This window comes from Bos mutus, chromosome X (assembly GCF_027580195.1).
Source record: "Bos mutus isolate GX-2022 chromosome X, NWIPB_WYAK_1.1, whole genome shotgun sequence".
Taxonomy (NCBI): domain Eukaryota; kingdom Metazoa; phylum Chordata; class Mammalia; order Artiodactyla; family Bovidae; genus Bos; species Bos mutus.
In genome coordinates this window covers 70,788,665-70,811,337 of record NC_091646.1, presented here as the reverse complement: position 1 = coordinate 70,811,337, position 22,673 = coordinate 70,788,665, and the positions used below count along the sequence as shown (strand labels likewise).

At 37.5% G+C, this 22,673-nt stretch overlaps 1 protein-coding gene across 1 annotated transcript in view; it reads right to left on the bottom strand.

Annotated features, from left to right (window-relative positions):
• Window positions 1-22,673, bottom strand: part of TEX11 (testis expressed 11) — a 203,865-nt gene that overhangs the window by 142,674 nt on the left and 38,518 nt on the right. The window contains exons 6-8 of the mRNA XM_070365322.1: window positions 12,523-12,603; window positions 12,322-12,441; window positions 4,068-4,148 (exon numbers count right to left, since the gene is read on the bottom strand). Of these exons, the coding sequence (XP_070221423.1) occupies window positions 4,068-4,148; window positions 12,322-12,441; window positions 12,523-12,603 (282 nt within the window). The remainder of the gene's footprint in view (window positions 1-4,067; window positions 4,149-12,321; window positions 12,442-12,522; window positions 12,604-22,673) is intronic.

Below are 22,673 nucleotides of genomic sequence, written 5' to 3'. Positions count from 1 at the left end.
CAGGCAGATTCTTTACCAACTGAGCTATCAGGGAAGCCCCAAAGAAGGATGAGCACCAAAGAATTTATGCTTTTGAATTGTGGTGTTGAAGAAGACTCTTGAGAGTCCCTTAGACAGCAAAGAGATCAAACCAGTCAATCCTAAAGAAATCAACCCTGAATATTCATTGGAAGGACTTGCTGAAGCTGAAGCTCCAATACTTTGGCCACCTGCTGCAAAGAGCTGACTCACTGGAAAAAACCCTGATGCTGGGAAAGACAGATGGCAGGAAGAGAGGCGGGTGACAGAGGATGAGATGGTTATGTATACACACACACACACTCTTTCCCCTTACAGGTTATTACAGAGTATGGAATATAGTTTTCTGTGCTATACAGTAGGTCCTTGTTGGTTATCTATTTTATATAAACAGTAGTAGATGCATGTTAATCCCAACCACCTAATTTATCCCTCCCAGCCTTTTCCCTTTGGTAACCATAAGTTTGTTTTTGATCTAAGTCTGTTTCTGTCTTAAATAAGCTCATTAGTATCTTTTTCAGATTTCACATATAAGCAATATTATACGATACATGTCTTTGTCTGGCTTACTTCACTTAGCATGTTAATCTCTAGGTCCATCCATGTTGCTGCAAATGGCATTTATTTCATTATTTCTTATGGCTGAGTAATATTCCATTGTGTATATATACCACATCATCATCCATTCATCTGTTGATGGACACTTAGGTTGCTTCCATGTCTTGGCTATTTATAAATAGTGTTGCAATGAACACTTGAGTGCATGTATCTTTTTCTATTACAGTTTCCTCAGGGTATATGCCCAGTAGTGGGATTGTTGGGTCACATGGTAGTTTTATTCCTAGTTTTTTAAGCAATCTCCATACTGTTCTCCACAGTAGCTGTACCAATTTACATTCCCAACAACACTGTAGGAGGGTTCCTTTTTCTCCACATCCTCTCCAGCATTTATTATTTGTAGACTTTTCAATGATGGTCATTTTGACCAGAATGAGGTGATACTTCACTGTAGGAAAAACAACCCAACTTTGTTTTTATTTAAACAGCAGGAAATAATTTCTTACAGTTCTGAAGGTTACAAAAGTCCAAAATTAAAAGTTTAACCATCACTTTTCTATGGTAAAGGCTCTCTTCCCAGAGCTGCCTTCATGCATGATAGGGTAGAGGATATGAGAAAAGCAAGTTCTCTGGTGCCCTTCTTATAAGGGTACTAACTCCATCATGAAGGCCCTTCCTCATCTAAGCTTAATTACCTCCCCAAAACCCTACCACCATACACATGGAGAGTTAAGGCTTCAGCAGATAAGTTTGGGTCAAGAGGGGACACACTTTAGTTCATAGCATTTTGTAAAAACTGGCACCAGTAGAAATGCTAAATATTTTCATGTTCAGCAACTTGTAACACTATTTATAACAGTATTTAAAATCATATTAATATAGTTGTAATCTTAAAAATCCCCATTTTAAAAGATCCAAGGACTTTAATACATAGGTCCCAAGGAAGCTATAAAAATAATTGGTAAGCACATGAAAAGATGCTTAGTGTCATTACTTAGTAGGGAAATGCAAGCCAAAGGCACAATGAGAAACCACTTCACACCTACTAAGATGGCTATGATAGTAATTTTTTTTAAAGCCAAGACAATAACAAGTGTTGCTAAGGGTATGGAGAAACTGGAACCCCAATTCAAATGCTGGTGGGAATGTAAAATGGTACAGCCAGTATTAAAAAGAGTTTGGTGGTTCATCGAAAAGTTAAACATAAAATTACCATATTACCAACCATTCAAGTCTTAGATTAAAACAGCTAAAAGCAGGGATTCCAATACCTGTACACCAATGTTCATTACAGCATTATTCACAGTAACCAAAAGGTGGAAACAACTCAAGTATCTATCAATTGATGAACAGATAAAATTAGGTATATACATACAATGAAATATTATTCAGTCATAGAAAGGAACCCAGTTCTGATACATGCCATGATATGCACCTTGAAAATATTAATGCTAAATGAAATAAGTCAGACACAAAAGGATAAATATTATATGATTCCATTTATATAAAATATCTAGAACAAGCAAGTTCACAGAGACAGAAAGTAAATTAGAGGTTACCAGGGGAGGCAGTAATGAGGAGTATTTGTGTAATGAGTACAGAGTTTCTATCAGTACAGAGTGGTGATGGTTATACAACACTGTGAATGTACTTAGTGCCACTGAATTGCATGCTTAAAAATTGTTAAAATGGCAAATTTTATGTTATATATATTTTAGCTCAATAAAAAATTATACTAGAATGTCACCTAATAAATATAGAAAGGATAGAATTAGAAAAATAGCCACGTGTCAACCATCACAGTACCAATTCAGGCAGGAAATCTCAACAGATAGTGAAAGTTGGATGAGAAACTGGATTTTACAAAGTCTCAGAGCATCATTTCACAAAACACTTAGGAATAACAAAGGGAAAAAATACATAAGTTTGAAACCTGTAAGAAACCATTTTAACCAAGAGATCAAAGTTAGCACCACCACCAATAGAATAAATCAAACTTGTATGTCATTCAACAGAATCATTTCTGTGATTTTCTGGCCCCAAATTCATAACCTAGTCTAATCATAAGGAATCTTTGAACAAACCCTAATTTGGTTAGAGAGAGGTAATTGCAGAGACGTCGTTTAAGGGTTTAAACTTGCAGCTAGTAGATAATTTCTGGAAATCTAATGTACAACATAGTGATTTTAGTCAACAATACTGTGCTTTAAATTTTTAAATTGCTAAGGAACTAGATCTTGACTCTTCTCAACACAAAAAAATGACATTTATGTGACATTATAAAGGTGTTAGCTAACACTACTCCAGTAACCATACTGCAAATTAAAAGTGTATCAAATCAACATGTGAAATATCTCAAATTTATACAGTGTTATATGTCAAATATACCTCAATAAAATTTCTTTTTAATTTTTGAAAAATAAATTAAGTCACATTCTACAAAATGGCTGTTCTGGAATCTTCAAAATTGTCAAGGTCATGAAAGTCAAGGCAAAAGTGAGGAAGTTTTCCAGTGAAAGAGACTAGAGACTAAGTGAATCCTAGAAAGAATCCATTTTGTGTAAAGATCAGTATTGAAAAACTTGAACTAGGTCTCAGGGCAAAGGATATATAGGAATTCTTTGTATGATTCTTGTTACAGTTTTGTAACTGTGAAATTGTTTTTAATTTTTTTAAAGACTAGAAGAGTACCTCTTTATTAATATTAGCAATTTTATTAGCAATTTTATTAGCAATATTTATTAATTTTATATTTATTTATATTAATATTTATTAATTAAATTAATTAAATTAAATTAATTAAATAAATTAAATTAAATTAATATTTATTAATATTAGCAATATATAAATAGTTACTGAATTAAGTTCTGCATTATAACATAGAATTTGAGAGAAAAGTACAACCAGTTTCACACGAAGGTACAAGTGATGGAGCCCTGAGACCATCCTGATACCAAATTTATCTTTGGTATCAGTCTCCTCTGTAACAGTAAAGACTGAAGTAAGCATAGGCCTGAAATAGGGGAGAAAGAATGGAAAAGGGAGATAAAGTGGAAAAATTAAAAATTATCTACTCTGGAATACTGATGAACTCCAGTCTGAGAAACAGGTTTTATTTATCCTATCAAACTGCTCACACCTCCAAATCCCAATATAGAAAAATACTATGGCAATGATAATGAATAGCTGCTATCAACCTTGTCAGTAGGGCAATAAACTCATTTTTTCTTTCTTTCATCATATACCATGACATATGGAGGAAATATTACCAAAGTATTTTGACAATAAAAGGGAAAGCAAAGAAATGTTAAGTAACCTGTATCACTTTTTAGAACACCTGTTCTATTAAAGAGCAAAAGAAGCAAAATATTTCAAACCTTGGCTAAGTAAGTAAATCTTATACAAAATATAAACTCTATAGGAGCACATGAAGTAGTAATGAGTCTTCCTAGAATGTGATACAGGAGAATGAAGGCAGAGATTTCACTCACCATTTGGGGAAGCCTCACCAACATATCTTTACAGCGTAGTATACAACGAGATGCTTTTTGAAAATCCCCTCCAGCAACTGCCTGGGAAAGCAAAAAACAAAATGTCAGTAACTGGTTAAAATGAATAACAAGCTATATGTCTAAAAGTCAATTCTGACATGTGAACTGCTGTTAAAAAGTCTTGATTTGTTTACTTCTTCTTTTCCAATGTGGATTCCTACTATTTTTCTTCTCTGATTGCTATGGCTAGGACTACGAAAATTATGTTGAATAATAGAGGTGAGAGTGGGCACTGTTATCGTGTTCCTGACTTTAGAGGAAATGCTTTCAGCTTTTCACCATTTAGGATGCTTACTGTGGGTTGGCTGCATATGGCCTTTATTATGTTAAGGTATGCCTACTTTCTGAAGAGTTTTTAATCATAAATTATGATTTAATCATAAATCATAATTTTCTCAAAGGCTTTCTATGCATCTATTGAGATGATCAATTTGTTAATATGGTGTATCTTCTTCAGCTCCATAGTTCAAAAGACTAAATTCTTTGATGCACAAGCCTTCTTTATGGTCCAACTCTCACATCCATATATTTGTGGTTGTTCAGTTGCTTGGTCATGTCTGACTATCTGCGACCCCATGGACTGCAGCACACCAGGCTTCCCTGTCCTTCACCATACCCCGGAACTTGCTCAAATTCACGTCCAGTGAGTCAGTGATGCCATTCAACCATCTTATCCTCTGTCGTCCCCTTCTCCTCCAGCCTTCAACCTTTCCCAGCATCAGGGTCTATTCTAATGAGTCAGCTCTTCACATCAGGTGGCCAAAGTATTGAGCTTTAGCATCAGTCCTTCCAATGAATATTCAGGACTGATTTCCCTCAGGATTAACTGCTTTCATCTCCTTGCAGTCCAGGGGACGTTCAAGGGTCTTCTCCAACACCACAGTTCAAAACCATCAATTCTTTGGCAGTAAGCCTTCTTTATGGAGCAACTCTCACATCCATACATAACTACCAGAAAAACCATAGCTTTGACTATATGGACCTTTGTTGGGAAAGTAATGTCTCTGCTTTTTAATATGCTGTCTAGGTTTGTCATAGTATTTCTTCCAAGGAGCAAGTGTCTTTTAATTTCACAGATACAGTCACTATCCATGGTGATTCTGGAGCCTAAGAAAAAAATAGTCTGTTACTGTTCCCATTGTTTCCCCATCTACTGGCATGAACTGATGGGACCGGATGCCATGATCCATCTTTTGAATGCTGTGATTTAAGCCAGTATTTTCACTCTCCTCTTTCACCTTGATCAAGATACTCTTTAGTTCTTTTTTGCTTTCTGCCATAAGGGTGGTATCTGGAAAACTCAGCAGTGGCCACAGGACTGGAAAAGGTCAGTTTTCATTCCAATCCCAAAGAAGGCAATGCCAAAGAACATTCAAACTACCGCACGATTGCACTCATCTCACACGCTAGCAAAGTAACACTCAAAATTCTCCAAGCCAGGCTTCAACAGTACGTGAACTGTGAACTTCCAGATGTTCATGTTGGATTTAGAAAAGGCAGAGGAAGCAGAGATCAAATTGCCAACATCCGTTGGATCAGTGGAAAAGTGAGAGAGTTCCAGAAAAACATCTACTTCTGCTTTATTGACTATGCCAAAGCCTTTTGACTTTGTGGATCACAACAAACTGTGGAAAATTCTTAAAGAAATGGGAATACCAGACCACCTGACCTGTTTCCTGAGAAATCTGTATGCAAGTCAAGAAGCAACTATTAGAAATGGACATGGAACAACAGACTGGCTACAAGTCAGAGAAGGAGTACATCAAGGCTGTATATTGTCACCCTGCTTATTTAACTTATATGCAGAGTACATCATGAGAAACACTGGGCTGGATGAAGCACAAGATGGAATCAAGATTGCAGGGAGAAATATCAATAACCTCAGATATGCAGATAACACCACTCTCATGGCAGAAAGCAAAGAAGAACTAGAGAGCCTCTTGATGAAAGTAAAGAGGAGAATGAAAAAGCTGGTTTAAAACTAAACATTCAGAAAACTAAGATCATGGCATCTGGGCCCATCACCTCATGGCAAATAGATGGGAAAACAATGAAAACAGTGAGAGACTTTATTTTGGGGGGGGGCCTCCAAAATCACTGCAGATGGTGATTGCAGCCATGAAATTAAGACACTTGCTCCTTGGAAGAAAAGCTATGACCAACCTAGACAGCATATTAAAAAGCAGAGACCTTATTTTGCCAACAAAGGTCTGTTTTGTCAAAGCTATTGTTTTTCCAGGAGTCATGTATGGATGTGAGAATTGGACTATAAAGAAAGCTTGCTGCTGCTGCTGCTAAGTCACTTCAGTTGGGTCCGACTCTGTGTGACCCCATAGATGGCAGCCCATCAGGCTCCGCCGTCCCTGGGATTCTCCAGGCAAGAACACTGGAGTGGGTTGCCATTTCCTTCTCCAATGCATGAAAGTGAAAAGTGAAAGTAAAGTCGCTGCTCAGCCATAAAAAAATAAAATTTTGCCATTTGCAACAACATAGATGGACTTGGGAGGGCACTATGCTAAAAAGTGAAATGAGCCAGATAGAGAAAGAAAAATGCTGTATGATATCACTTGTATGTGGAATCTAACAACTGCACCAAACTAGTGAATAAAACAAACAAACAAACAAACAAAAAGACTCACAGATCCAAAGAACAAACTTGCAGTTACCAATGAGGAGAGGGAAGGGGGGTAAGGGCTATATAGGGGTAGGGGATTAAGAGGTATAAACTATTATGAATAAAATAAGCTATAAGAATATACTGTATAATATGGGAATATTTTATAATAACTATAAATGGAGTATAACCTTTAAAACTGTCAATCACTATATTGTACATGTGTAACATATAACACTGTACATCAACTATACATCAACAAAACAGTAAATAAAATAAACCATATAGGTCTTTTTCACATGAACTACTATCAAGTCAAATGCATCCCTGACACAGTATATAATATAGAGTTGTGATCTCTTAAATATTAGATTTTTATAGGCCTGAGGAGGTTAAGTAACACCCCAAAGTCATAGAGAGAGTTGGTAGAAGAGTTAAGATATAAGACCAAGACCTGCTGGACTTTTTATCAATTTTTTAGTAGTTGCATTAAAGTAACTGACAAAGGATATTAACATTTAAAAGCAAACAAAATTACCACAAAGGGTTCTCTTTTTTTACAGCAACCTAATTTGAGTGAACTCCAAGAGACAATGGGGGACAGAGGAGCCTAGTGTGCTGTAGTACATGGGGGGTCACAAAAGAGTTGGACATGTCTTAGTGACTGAACAACAACAAAGTTGTGGGTAGGGAGTGTTAGACTAAAAGTCAGAGAATCATGGTTCTAGTCTTAGATCTTCAATTAACTCACATCATCTCTCTGAACCTCAGTTTCATCATTTAAAAAAATGAGAAGGAATTAAAACCTAACTAAATGGGTAATATCTCATATCCATGGATCAAAACACTTAACATTATTAAGATAGCAATACTCCTCAAACTGATCCACAGATTCAGTGGTTTTCTTATGAAAATTCCAACTGGCTTTGTTGCAAAAATTAACAAGCTTTTTCTAAAATTCATATGGAAATGCAAGAGACCCAGAAGAGTCAAATAATCCTGAAAAATAACAAAGCTGGAAAATTCACCCTTCCTTATATCAAAACTGACTACACAGCTACTGTACTCAAGACACCATAGCACTGGTATAAGGACAAACATATAGATCAATGGGAACAGAATCAACAGTTCAGAAATAAATCCTCACATTTCTGATCAATTAATTTTTGACAAGGGTGATAAAACCATTCAATGGGGAAAGAACAGTCTTCAACAAATGGTGCTAGGACAACTGGAGAGTTACATGCAAAAGAATGCAAATAGACTCTCATCTCATACCATACATGAAAATTAACTTGAAATGCGTCAAGTCCTAAATGTAAATTCTAAATCTATAAAATTCCTAGATATGAAGAAATTAGAGCCCTCAGAGACTAGTGGCAAAAGTGTAAAATGGTACAAAGCCACTGTGGAAAATAGTCCAGCAGTTTCAACAAAAGGTTAAACAGAGTTATCATGTTTTTGAGCAATTATATTTCTAGGTATGTATCCAAGAGAAATAAAAACATGTACATGCAAAAATCTGTACATGAATGTTCACAGTAGAATTATTTACAATAGCTCCAAATTGAAAACATTCCATATGTTCATCAATAACTGAATGGATAAACAAAATGTGGTATATCCATATAGTACAATAATATTTGGTAATAAAAATACTGATAGATGCTACAACATAGTTTGGGCTTCCCTGGTGGCTCGGTTGGTAAAGAATCTGCCTGCAATGCAGGACACCTGGGTTCGATCCCTGGGTTGGGAAGATCCCCTGGAGAAGGGAAAGGCTACCCACTCTAGTATTCTGGCCTGGAGATTGTATAGTCCACAGGGTTGCAAACAATTGGACATGACTGAACGACCTTCACTTTCACAACATAGATTAAAGATTAAATTTGAAAACATGCTAAGTAAAAGAAGCTAAGGACAAAAGATTGTTATATGATCTCGTTTATATGAAATGTCCAGAACAGATAAATCTATAAAAACAGAAAGTAGATTAGTGGTTGCTAGCGGTCAGGAAGGCAATGGCACCCCACTCCAATACTGTTGCCTGGAAAATCCCATGGATGGAGGAGCCTGGTAGGCTACAGTCCATGGGGTCGCTAAGAGTCAGACACGACTGAGCGACTTCACTTTCACTTTCCACTTTCATGCATTGGAGAAGGAAATGGCAACCCACTCCAGTGTTCTTGCCTGGAGAATCCCGTGGGTGGAGAAGCCTGGTGGGCTGCAGTCCATGGGGTCGCACAGAGTCGGACACGACTGAAGCGACTTAGCAGCAGCGGTCAGGAGGAATAGGGAATGACTGCAATGTATAGGGGATTTCTTTTGGGGTAATGAAAATGTTTTAAACTTAAGATTGTGCTAAAAGTTCTCAATTGTATGAATATACTGAAACCATTGAATTGTATTTTTAAATGTGTGAATTTTACAGTATATGAATTATATTTCTGTGAAGATGTTAAAAAATAAGATTAGATAATTTTTAAGTTCTCTTTCATTTCCAGAATTACATAATTTCAGAGAGTAAACTCATTCCAGCTTATATTTTGTCAACTTAAAATGCACACCGAACAGCATGGTGACAAAAGAAGGAAACCTATAAGCCAAACTGAGGAAAAGTACAACTCTGAACACTGACATCAACCATTCAATATCACAGTAATCCAAGTATATGCCCCAACCAGTAATGCTGAAGAAGCTGAAGTTGAACAGTTCTATGAAGACCTATAAGACCTTTTAGAACTAACACCCAAAAAAAGATGTCCTTTTCATTATAGGGGACTGGAATGCAAAAGTAGGAAGTCAAGAAATACCTGGAGTAACAGGCAAATTTGGCCTTGGAATACAGAATGAAGCAGGGCAAAGACTAATAGAGTTTTGCCAAGAAAATGCACTGGTCATAACAAACACCCTCTTCCAACAACACAAGAGAAGACTCTATACATGGACATCACCAGATGGTCAACACCAAAATCAGATTGATTATAGTATTTGCAGCCAAAGATGGAGAAGCTCTATATAATCAGCAAAAACAAGACCAGGAGCTGACTGTGGCTCAGACCATGAACTCCTTATTGCCAAATTCAGACTTAAATTGAAGAAAGTAGGGAAAACCAATAGACCGTTCAGGTATGACCTAAATCAAATCCCTTATGATTATACAGTGCAAGTGAGAAATAGACTTAAGGGCCTAGATCTGATAGATAAGAGTGCCTGATGAACTATGGAATGAGGTTTGTGACATTGTACAGGAGACAGGGATCAAGACCATTCCCATAGAAAAGAAATGCAAAAAAGCAAAATGGCTGTCTGGGGAGGCCTTACAAATAGCTGTGAAAAGAAGAGAAGCGAAAAGCAAAGGAAAAAAGGAAAGACATGCATATCTGAATGCAGAGTTCCAAAGAATAGCAAGAAGAGATAAGAAAGCCTTCTTCAGCGATAAATGCAAAGAAATAGAGGAAAACAACAGAATGGGAAAGACTAGGGATCTCTTCAAGAAAATCAGAGATACAAAAGCAACATTTCATGCAAAGATGAGCTCGATAAAGGACAGAAATGGTATGGACCTAACAGAAGCAGAAGATATTAAGAAGAGATGGCAAGAATACACAAACTGTACAAAAGATCTTCATGACCCAGATAATCACGATGGTATGATCACTGACTTAGAGCCAGACATCCTGGAATGTGAAGTCAAGTGGGCCTTAGAAAGCATCACTACAAACAAAGCTAGTGGAGGTGATGGAATTCCAGTTGAGCTATTTCAAATCCTGAAAGATGATGCTGTGAAAGTGCTGCACTCAATATGCCAGCAAATTTGGAAAACTCAGCAGTGGCCACAGGACTGGAAAGGTCAGTTTTCATTCCAATCCCAAGAAAGGCAATGCCAAAGAATGCTCAAACTACCACACAATTGCACTCATCTCACACACTAGTAAAGTAATGCTCAAAATTCTCAAGCCAGGCTTCAGCAATATGTGAACCGTGAACTTCCTGATGTTCAAGCTGGTTTAGAAAGGCAGAGGAACCAGAGATCAAATTGCCAACATCTGCTGGATCATGGAAAAAGCAAGAGAGTTCAGAAAAACAGACTGTGAAAAATTCTATGCAGAACAAATCTGCCTTTGACTGTGTGGATGGAACACAATAAACTGTTTATTTAATTTATATGCAGAGTACATCATGAGAAACGCTGGACTGGAAGAAACACAAGCTGGAATTAAGATTGCCGGGAGAAATATCACTAACCTCAGATATGCAGATGACACCACCCTTATGGCAGAAAGTGAAGAGAACTCAAAAGCCTCTTGATGAAAGTGAAAGAGGAGAGTGAAAAACTTGGCTTAAAGCTCAACATTCAGAAAATGAAGATCATGGCATCTGGTCCCACCACTTCATGGGAAATAGATGGGGAAACAGTGGAAACAGTGTCAGACTTTATTTTTCTGGGCTCCAAAATCACTACAGATTGTGACTGCAGCCATGAAATTAAAAGACGCTTACTCCTTGGAAGAAAAGTCATGACCAACCTAGATAGCATATTCAAAAGCAGAGACATTACTTTGCCAACAAAGGTTCGTCTAGTCAAGGCTATGGTTTTTCCTGTGGTCATGTATGGATGTGAGAGTTGGGACTGTGAGGAAGTCTGAGCACCGAAGAATTGATGCCTTTGAACTGTGGTGTTGGAGAAGACTCTTGAGAATCCCTTGGACTGCAAGGAGATCCAACCAGTCCATTCTGAAGGAGATCAGCCCTGGGATTTCTTTGGAAGGAATGATGCTAAAGCTGAAACTCCAGTACTTTGGCCACCTCATGTGAAGAGTTGACTCATTGGAAAAGACTCTGATGCTGGGAGGGATTGGGGGCAGGAGGAGAAGGGGATGACAGAGGATGAGATGGCTGGATGGCATCACTGACTTGATGGACGTGAGTCTGAGTGAACTCCGGGAGTTGGTGATGGACAGGGAGGCCTGGCGTGCTGCGATTCATGGGGTCGCAAAGAGTCGGACACGACTGAGTGACTGATCTGATCTGATCTGAACACTGACATCAGCACACTTTTAGAAAATATTAGCAAACAACTCAGAATAATTTCAAATGTGAAGGCTCTTTTGGGGCAGTACTTTGGGTATTGGAGAAGGAAATGGCAAACCACTCCAGTTCTTGCCTGGAGAATTCCATGAACATCAGAGCCTGGTAGGCTACAGTTCACAGGGTCACAAAGAATCAGAAATGACTGAACGATCAACACACTTTAGCCATACTGTAAACATAAGAGAGTCACAGAGATAGGTGTTTCAAATAGAAACCACTGCCACAAATAATGATAGATATTACATGCAGTGGTTGAAAATAAGGATTAGTTATCTAAGTCTTTTCAATTTCATCTACCCCAATAAATACCAATTACAATTAGTAATGTCACCTTCAGCTATAAAACAGAGATTAAAAAGGTTAAATATAATATGCAATAAAAGACCAATGACACCTGACTTTCTTCTAATAGGTTATATCTCATCACTTTTGCATTTACATATAGAAAATGCCCCACTGTAAACCTCTGGTGACTATGATACTTACTGCCTCTGCTTGGTAAGAAAGCACTTTCAGAAGGTCCCTCTCCACAGTATTCTTCTGCACCATCACATGTTCCTCAGTGGGGCTCCTCTGAGTTATTTTGGAATATAACTTCTCCAGACTCTGGAAAATAAACCACATTACAATGTAATGATGAAAATAACCACAACTGCTACTAACAGTTAAAAATCAACAGTAACTTACAGTTATGGCAGATTGAAAAAAATCATCAGCAAGTACCACATTTCCAACATTCACCCATCCTTTTCCTGTTTTCGTATTCATCTGGAAGAAAGAAGGTACAAAATAATTGTTAAAAATTCACACCTCAAGGACGTTCAAGATGGCAGAGGAGTAAGATGGGGAGATTACCCTCCCCACCCATCAAATACATCAAAAATTCATCTGAATATGGAACAACTTCTACAGAATGCCTGCTGAACACCAGACTTCCAAAAAGGCAAGCCAACCTCCCCACAACAACATACAGCAAAAGATAAAGATAAGAAAACAGACAAGATTTCAGGACAGGGACTTGTGCCCCTGGGAAGGAATCCCAAAGGAGGAAAAGTTTCCACACACTCAGAAACCCCCTCAGAGGAGGGGTCAGGGGGGAGCTTTGGAACCTCCGAAGGAAACACAGCAACAGGTGCTTAGAAGGCCAAACGGAGAGAATTCACCTGAGTTCGTTGTCAAACAGCACTTTTCAGCAGAGAAGCAGCTTACATGCCCTTCACGACAATTGGGGCTAGATGCTCAGGCTCAGGCTTCAGGGGTCAGACCCCAGGGAGAGGATCAGGGTTGGCTGCCATCAAGATACTCTGAGGGGACTAGTACAACACAGCTGAGGGAGTCCAGGGAAAATCATGGGCCAGCCAGAGAGGCAAGAGATCACTGTGGTGGGAACGCTCTAACTACGCACACTCCCAGAATGCAGGACCTCACCTTTGCCAGTGCCATAGGTGGGATGAGTCAGCTGTGGTCTATGAAGGTAGAAAAGACATTGCGAGAGCTAGAGGCAGAGGATAGGAGACCACTACAATCTCAACCCCAGGGGTTGCAAGTGCCGCCAAGCTGTGAGCAGGCACAGGTCACTGCCCACACCTTCCTGGGAGACTGAGCAGTTTGACTCTGCTGAGGGACCCACAACTCAGGGCCAGCTCCTATGGGGAAATACATGAGCCACCTGAGACTGTGGCAACTTACCACAGGTCTTGGCTCCAGCAGGCACTCCCCACACACCCCAACTGAGCATGTGAGTCCTAATAGGCTGCCTTGTGTCTGGGTTGGGAACAGACACCAGAGAGCAGCCCACAAACAGAGGGAGGGCCAAAACCAAAGTGGAACACCAGAGGATGTGTGAGCAAAGGAGAGAAGGGGGCAGTACTCCTACAGCAGGTGCAGTGGATTAAATCCCCACAATTAGCCTGAGACTGTGGGCTTAGGAGCAACTGTGGACTTTAGGAGCAAGTACAAGCTGGAGAAAGGCAAGATATGAGTCTCAGACATACTGCACAGAACAGCTCCACAGATCTTCCTAGAAATATTGGAGGAATTTCTGAATAGGCAGATTGAGTACAGCACACAGTATGGAAAGGTCAATGGAGGAATTACAAGAATATTCTTCATATTACCATTCAATATATACTTTGCTATTTTTTCCCTTTTTTTATCATACTGTTCTAATGTTGTTTTTTCTCCATTATTCTTTTAATTTTTATTTTTTATAACCTACTTATTATTCCTTTTTTAAAAACATCTTATTTTTAAATAAATTCATTTTATTTTCCTATTTTTACAGTATTTACATTTCCCCCATGTTTCTTATTTTGTATTTTTGCTAGTCTAGTTTTTAGTATTCATTTTCACTTCTGGGTTTGTCTATTGGCTTGACTGTTCTCTTCTGACTCCTGCTTTTATCTTAATTTTATTTCTTTTCTCTTTTTTTCTCTTCTGTTTGTAAGTGTGTAAGTTTCTTTGGGTGTTCTGGGCTGTTCAGTGAGCTTTCACCATTAGTCTTCTCTGCTGTGAGACCTGTGAAGTCTTGGTCCTACAGTAAGGGGTCAGGCCTGAACTCCAAAAGTGGAAGACCCAAGTTCAGGACTTTGGATCCCAGAGAACTCGCAACCCCATGGAACATTAATTGATGAGAATTCTCCCAAAGGCCTTCATTTCAACACTGAGACCAAGCCCCAAGCAAAGGCCAGCAAGCTACAGTGTGGACGCCTCACACCAAAACTTCTGCCAACAGGAACACAACCTTGCTCATTAGCAGAGAGGCTGCCCAAAGCCATATCAACCCATACACACCCCAAAACACACTATTGGACCCAACACTGTCCTTCAGAGAGACAAGATCTAGCTCCATCCACCAGAACACAGGCACAAATCTGCCAAACCAGGAAACCTTCACAAGGCATTGGTCCAACCCCACCTAGGCGAAGGAGACTCCACAGTTAAAAGGAACTACAACCTTCCCGCCTGTAGAAAGGAGACCCCAAACACAGTAAATTAAATAAAAGGAAAAGACAGAGAAACATCCAGCAGATAAAAGAACATGGTAAAAACTCACAAGACCAAACAAACGAAGAGAAAATAGTCTACCTCAAAAACAAATCAAGAGTAACAATAGTAAAGATGATCCAAAGACTAAGAAATAAAATGGAAGCACAGATAAATAGACTTGAGGCACAGATCAAGAAGATACAAAAATGTTTAACAAGGACCTAGCAGAAATAAAGAAGAGACAATCAGCAATGAACAACACAATAACTGAGATTAAAAATACACTAGTGGGAATCAACAGCAGAATAACTGAGGCAGAAGAATGAATAAGTGAGCTGAAGACAAAATTGTGGAAATAACTGAAGCCAAGCAGAATAAAGAAAAAAGGACAGTCTCAGAGACCTCTGGGATAACATTATGCATACCCAACCTTTGAATTATATGGGTCCCAGAAGAAGAAAAGAAAAAAAAAAGGGTAGGAAAAATACTGGAGGAGATTATAATCAAAAACTTCCCTAACATGGGAAGGGAAATAGCCACCCAAATCCAGGAAACCCAGAGAGTCCCATACAGGAGAAACCCAAGGAGAAACACACCAAGACAAATACTAATCAAACTAATGAAAATTAAACACAAAGAACAAACATTAAAAGCACCAAGGGAAAAGCAACAAATAATATTCAAGGGGATCCCCACAACAACTGATCTTTCAACAGAAACTGCAGGCCAGGAGGGAGTGGCAGGATATACTTAAAGTGATGAAAGTGAAAAGCCTGCAACCAAGATTACTCTATCCAGCAAGGATTTCATTCATATTCAAAGGAAAAATCAAAAGCTTTCCAGACAAGGAAAAGTTAAGAGAATTCAGTACCACCAAACCAGCTTTACAACAAATGCTAAAGGAACTTTTGTAAGCAGGAAGCATAAGACGAAAGAAAAGGACTAAAAAAAACAAACCACAAACAATAAAGTAAATGGTAATAGGATCATACATATCAATAATTACCTTAAGTATAAATGGATTAAATGTTCTAACCAAAAGACACAGATTGGCTGATTGGATGTAAAACAAGATGGCTATATGGGCTGTCTACAAGAAATCCACTTCCGACCTAGAGACACATACAGAATGAAAGCGAGGGGCTTGGAAAAGATATTCCATGCAAATGGAAATCAAAAGAAAGCTCGAGCAGCAATACTCATATCAGATAAAATAGAATTTAAAATAAAGACTGTTACAAGAGACAAAGAAGGGCACTACATAATGATGAAGGGATCAATCCAAGAAGATATAACAATTATATGTGTACCCAACACAGGAGCACCTCAATACAGAAGGCAAATGTTACCAAATATTAAAGGGGAAATCAACAGTAACAAAGTAATAGTGAGGGCCTTTAACACCCAACTCACACCAATGGACAGATCATCCAGACAGAAAATTAATAAAGAAACAAAAGCTTTAAATGATACATTGGACCAATGGGACCTAACTGATATCTTGATACATAAAGGGCATTTCATCCAAAAACAGTAGACTGTACTTTTTCTCAAGTGCACATGGAACGTTCTCCAGGATAGATCACATCTGAGTCACAAATCAAGCCTTGGTAAATTTTAAAGAACAGATATCATTTCAAGCATCTTTTCTGACCATAATGCTATAAGATTAGATATCAACTACAGGGGAAAAAATATAAAAACACAAACACATAGAGGATAAATAATACACTTATGAATCACCAAGAGGTCACCAAAGAATTTAAAGAGGAGCTCAGAAAATACCTAGAAGCAAATGACAATGAAAAACAACAACTCAAAACCAATGCGATGCAGTAAAGGCAGTGCTATGAGGAAGTCTATGGCAACACAATCCTACCTCAAGACACCAGAGAAACATCAAATAAATGACTTAACCCTAAACCTGAAGTAACTAGAAAAAGAACAAAAATAATCCAAAGTCAGTAGAAAGAAAGAAATGATAAAGATCAGAGCAGAAATAAAAGAAATGAAGGAGACAGTAGCAAAGACTGATAAATCTAAAAGCTGGTTTGAGACAGCACAAGAGACACAGATGTATAGAACAGCCTGTTGGACTCTGTGGGAGAGGGAGAGGGTGGAATGATTTGGGGGAATGGCACTGAAACATGTATAATATCATATATGAAACGAATCACCAGTCCAGGTTCGATGCAGGATACAGGATGCTTGGGGCTGGTGCACTGGGATGACCCAGAGGGATGGTATGGGGAGGGAGGTGGGAGAGGGGTTCAGGATGGGGAACATGTGTACACTCGTGATGGATTCATGTTGATGTATGGCAAAACCAATACAATATTGTAAAGTAATTAACCTCCAATTAAAATAAGTAAATTTATATTAAAAAAGCTGGTTCTTTGAAAAGATAAACAAAATTGATAAACCATTAGATAAACTCATGAAGAAAAAAGGAGAAGACTCAGATCAATAAAATTAGAAATGAAAAACAAATTACAACAGACAATGCAGATATACAAAGGATCACAAGAGACTACTACAAGCAACTCTATGCCAATAAAACACACAACCTCTAAGAAATGGACAAATTCTTAGAAAAATATAACCTTGCAAAACTGAATCGGGAAGAAATAGAAAAAATGAAGTGACCAACTAGAAGCATGGAAATCAAAACTGTAATAAAAAAATCTCCCCACAAAAAGCCAAGAATCATATGGTTTCACAGGTAAATTCTACCAAAAGTTTAGAGAAGAGCTAATACCTATTGTCCTCAAACTCTTCCAGAAAATTACACAGGAAGGAAAACTCCCAAACTCATTCTACAAAGCCCCCATCATACTGATACCAAAACCAGACAAGGGACAAAGTTGCCACAAAGAAAGAAAATCACAGGCCAATATCAATGATGAACATATATGAAAAAATCCTCAACACAATTCTAGCAAATAGAATCCAACAACACATTAAAAGGACCATACATCATGATCAAGTGGGCTTTATCCCTGTGATGCAAGGATTCTTCAGTATATGCAAATCAATCAATGCTATATACCATATTAACAAACTGAGAGATAAAAAACAATCATCTAGAGAAAGCTATTCCACAAAATTCAACACTCATTTATAATAAAAACTCTCGAGAAAGTAGGCATAGAAGGAACATACCTCAACATATTAAAGGCCACATATGACAAACCCATAGCAAACATTATTTTCAATGGTGCAAAAATGAAAGCATTTCCTCTAAAATTAGAAACAAGAAAAGGGTGCCCACTCTTGCCACTATTATTCAACACAGTTTTGGAAGTCCTAGCCACAGCAGTCGGAGAAGAAAAAGAAAGAAAAGGAATGCATATTGGAATAAAAGATACACAGACATCCCTTGCATTCCTATACACTAACAATGAAAAATCAGAAAGAGAAATTAAGGAAACAATCCCATTCACTACTTCAAAAAAAAAAAAAAAGAATAAAATATCTAGGAATAAACTTATGTAAAGAGACAAAAGACCTGTATGCAGAAATCTGTAAGACACTGATGAAAGAAATCAAAGATGACACAGAGATATATCATGTTCTTAGATTGGGATTGGAAGAATCAACATTGTGAAAACGACTAAACTACTCAAAGCAATCTACAGATTCAGTGCAATCCCTAACAAACTACCAATGGTATTTTTCACAGAACTAGAACAAGAAATTTCATAATTTGCATGGAAACAGAAAAGACCTCGAATAGCCAAAGCAATCTTAAGAAAGAAAAACTGAGCTGGAGGAATCAACCTTCCTGACTTCAGACTTTATACAAAGCTACAGTCATCAAGACAATATGGTACTGGCACAAAAACAGAAATACAGATCAATGGAACAAGACATAAAGCCCAGAGATAAACCCACGCACATATGGGCACCTTATGTTTGACCAAGGATGCAAGGATATACAATGGAGAAAAGACAGCCTATTCAACAGTGGTGCTGGAAAAGCCGAACAGCTATATGTAAAAGAATGAATCTAGAACACCTCCTAACACCACACACAAAAATAAACTCAAAATGGATTAAAGACTTAAATGTAAGGCCAGAAACTATAAAGCTCCTAACAGGAAAACATAGACAGTACACTCCTTGACATAAATCACAGCAAATTCTCTATGATTCACATCCTAGAGTAATGGAAATAAAAATGAAAATAAACAAATGGGACCTAATTAAACTTAAAAGCTTTTGCACAACAAAGGAAACTACAAATGAGGTGAAAAGACAAACCTCAGAATGGGAGAAAATAATTACAAATGAGATATCTGACAAAGCATTCATCTCTAAAATATACAAGGAGCTCATGAAGTTCAATACCAGAAAAACAAACAACTCAAACAAAAAGTGGGCAGAAGATCTAAACAGACATTTCTCCAAAGAAGACATACTGATGGCTAATAAATACACGAAAAGATGCTCAACACTGCTCATTATTAGAGAAATGCAAATCAAAACTGCAATGAGGTGTCACCTCACACCAATCAGAATGATCATCATCAAAAAAATCTATAAACAATAAATGCTGGAGAAGATGTAGAGAAAAGGGAACTCTCTTGTATTGTTGGTGAGAATGTAAATTGATACAGCGACTATGGAGAACAGTATGGATATTCCTTAAAGTACTAGGAATAAAACTACCATATAACCCAACAATCTCAATACTGGGCATATACCCTGAGGAAACCATAACAGAAAAAGACACAAGCACCCAAATATTCACTGCAGTACTATCTACAATAGCTAAGACAATGGACATAGATATCCACTGATTGATGAATGGATAAAGAAGTTTGGGTATCTATATATAATGGAATATTTCTCAGCCACAAAAAGGAAAACATTTGAGTCAGTCCTAATGAGGTGGATGAACTTAGAGCCTATTATACAGAGTGAAGTAACTCAAAAAGAGAAAGATAAATACAGTATATTAATGCATATATATGGAATCTAGGGCTTCCCTGGTGGCTTGAATAGTAAAGAATCTGCCTGCAGGGGACCTGGGTTCAGTCACTGGGTCGAGAAGATCCCCTGGAGAAGGGAAAGGCAACCCACTCCAGTATTCTTGCCTGAAGAATTAATTCCATGGACAGAGGAGCCTGAAGGGCTACAGTCCATGGGGTCACAAAGAGTCAGACATGACTAAGTAACTAACACTTTCACTTTCACATGGAATCTAGAAAGACGGCATTGATGAACCCACTTGCAGGGCAGCAGTGGAGATGCAGACATAGAGAACAGACTTGTAGACACAGTGGGGGAAAAGAGAGTGGGATGAATTGAGAGAATAGCACTGAAACATATATTACCATATGTAAAACAGATAACCAATGGGAATTTGCTGTATAATTCAGGAAGCTCAAATTCAGTGCTCTGTAACAATGTAGAAGGGTTGGATGGGGTGGGAGGGAGGTTCAAGAGGGTGGAGAAATACATATGCCTATGGTTGATTCATGCTGATGTTAGAAACCAACACAATATTGTAAATTAAGTATCTTCCAATTAAAAATTAATAAATTTTTAAAATTCACACCTCTTCTAAATTGGCTGATGATTATACTGGGTAAAATATTTAATCCTCTGTCCAGATTCAGTAGTGTAATCCACAGAAAACAAAAAAGTAACAGCATTTATTAGAATCCTATGTTCTCCATGGAACTCCATAATTAAAGAAAAATGGTCTTAAAAGCAATAATAAAAAATTAATAGACTTGAAAATACATCTTCTAAGAAATATGAAAAGAAAACTTTGGGATAATTTAAACAAGAAGAGAAAGTTCTAAAAATTAATGCCTCACATACCTGAAGAAATTTTTCTATGATAAACACTAGATTATAAGTCAACATACCTGGGATCTGGTATTTAATTATATCTCTAATAAAAATTTTCTTAGTTCAGCAAATGCTTATTATATATCCATTACACGCCAGGCACCCCAAAGAAGCTCACACTATTATAACTGAAAGACATCTAAATAAATAGTTGATGAGTAATACATACAAATACTGTGGAAGCAAACAAGAACTGAATCAAGATGGAGGATTGAGTATACACTATAGCCACACCCTCTATTACAAATCCCTAGAAATGATATGTATATATACTATATACTATGATATACTAGAAACAATATATAATATCATATATATATATATATTATGATACAGATCATATATATCATATAATTTCTAGGAATTTACATATTTTTATAGAAATAATATTAATATATGCATATTTTTATATTAATAATAGTCCTGAAAAAAAGAGTATTTTTAGTTGATTGGAAATTATGAAGAACCTCTGAAAAATAGCAAATTGACTGAGGCAAAAACCTACATGCTAAAATGCACAAAAATGCAAAATATGGAAATATTCTAGATGTGAACAGGAGGAGTATCAGGCAGTAGGCTTCACTCCCAAAAGACTTTCCCCTCCTCCTCAGAAAGGAACAGTGAGTATGATCACTTAGACTAGAAAAAAGTAGAGTTCCAAATGGCTGACAACACAAGTCAATGCAAAATCTCTGCTCCTAATTCTCGATCAGTTATTGGACTCGGGTTACAGTAAATAGTGTGACACGCTATTCACAGAAAACTATCAAGGACTCTCAAACCAAATATAAGCAAGAATCACCAAATTTTTGAGGGAAACCAGTAATATGAAAGGACAACCCACTACTCAACAAACAGAATACCTGAGGAAATAGAATTAGGACAGCTAACAGATGGAAACAAAGAGATACATCATTATTATCCACAGAATTAAATAGCAGTCACAATCAATAAAATGCTTTTAGTTATCATTCTTTAAAATCAATAAAGCCAAAAATGCAAACATTAGATGTAACTGAAGTTGGAAGGTTAATGATGAGGAAACGGAGAGAGAATGATAAAGGTACTAATATCCTCACAGAGTTGAACGTAAAGATATACTCTCTGGGACTTCCCTGGTGGTCCAGTGGTTGGGCATCTGCCTGCCAATGAAGGGTACGCAGGTTTGGTCCCTGGCCTGAGAAGATCCCACATGCCATGGGGCAACTGGGCCAGGCACCATAACGACTGAGCCCGCTTGCCCAGAGCCTGTGCTCCACATAAGAGAAGCCACAGCAATGAGAAGCCCATGCCCAGCAAAGAGGAGTAGCACCCCCACTCACCAGAACTAGATAAAGCCTGCATGTAGCATTAAAGACCCAGCACAGTCCAAAAATATAATTAACTTAAAAAACATATACTCTCCAAAACTGATGGAGTAAGAAATAAATACTTAAATATATAAAAATAAATAAATTTGAATTTAAATAATAATCATTAACATAAATAAAAAAGAGTATAATATAACTAATAAAAACTGAAAGGCAGAGTCAGGGAGGCAATATGTAATATGAGATAAATCTTCACATATCTGTGAAACATGGTATATGTAGTATTTCTGTATAAGAAACAGACAATATATGAAGCTGATGAATCAAGAATTAATTATTGTACGCTGAGCTGTATCGCCCCCCTCCCCATCCAAAAATTTATTTGAAGCCCTAGGTCCCGGTACCTCAGAATGTGACTGTATTTGAAGGTAGGTCCTATAACAAAATAAATTTAAAATGAAACCATTAAGGTGTGCCCTAATCCAATCTGACTGGTATCCTTATAAGAAATCTGGATACACAAAGGGACACCAGGGATGTGCACACACAGAGGGCACAGCCAAAAAGCAGCCATCTGCAATCCAAAAAGAGGCCTCAGAAGAAAACAAACTTTCCAACACCCTGATCTTAAACTTTTTAAGATTTTAGATTTTAGATCGTGATTTTTGACAGAACTGT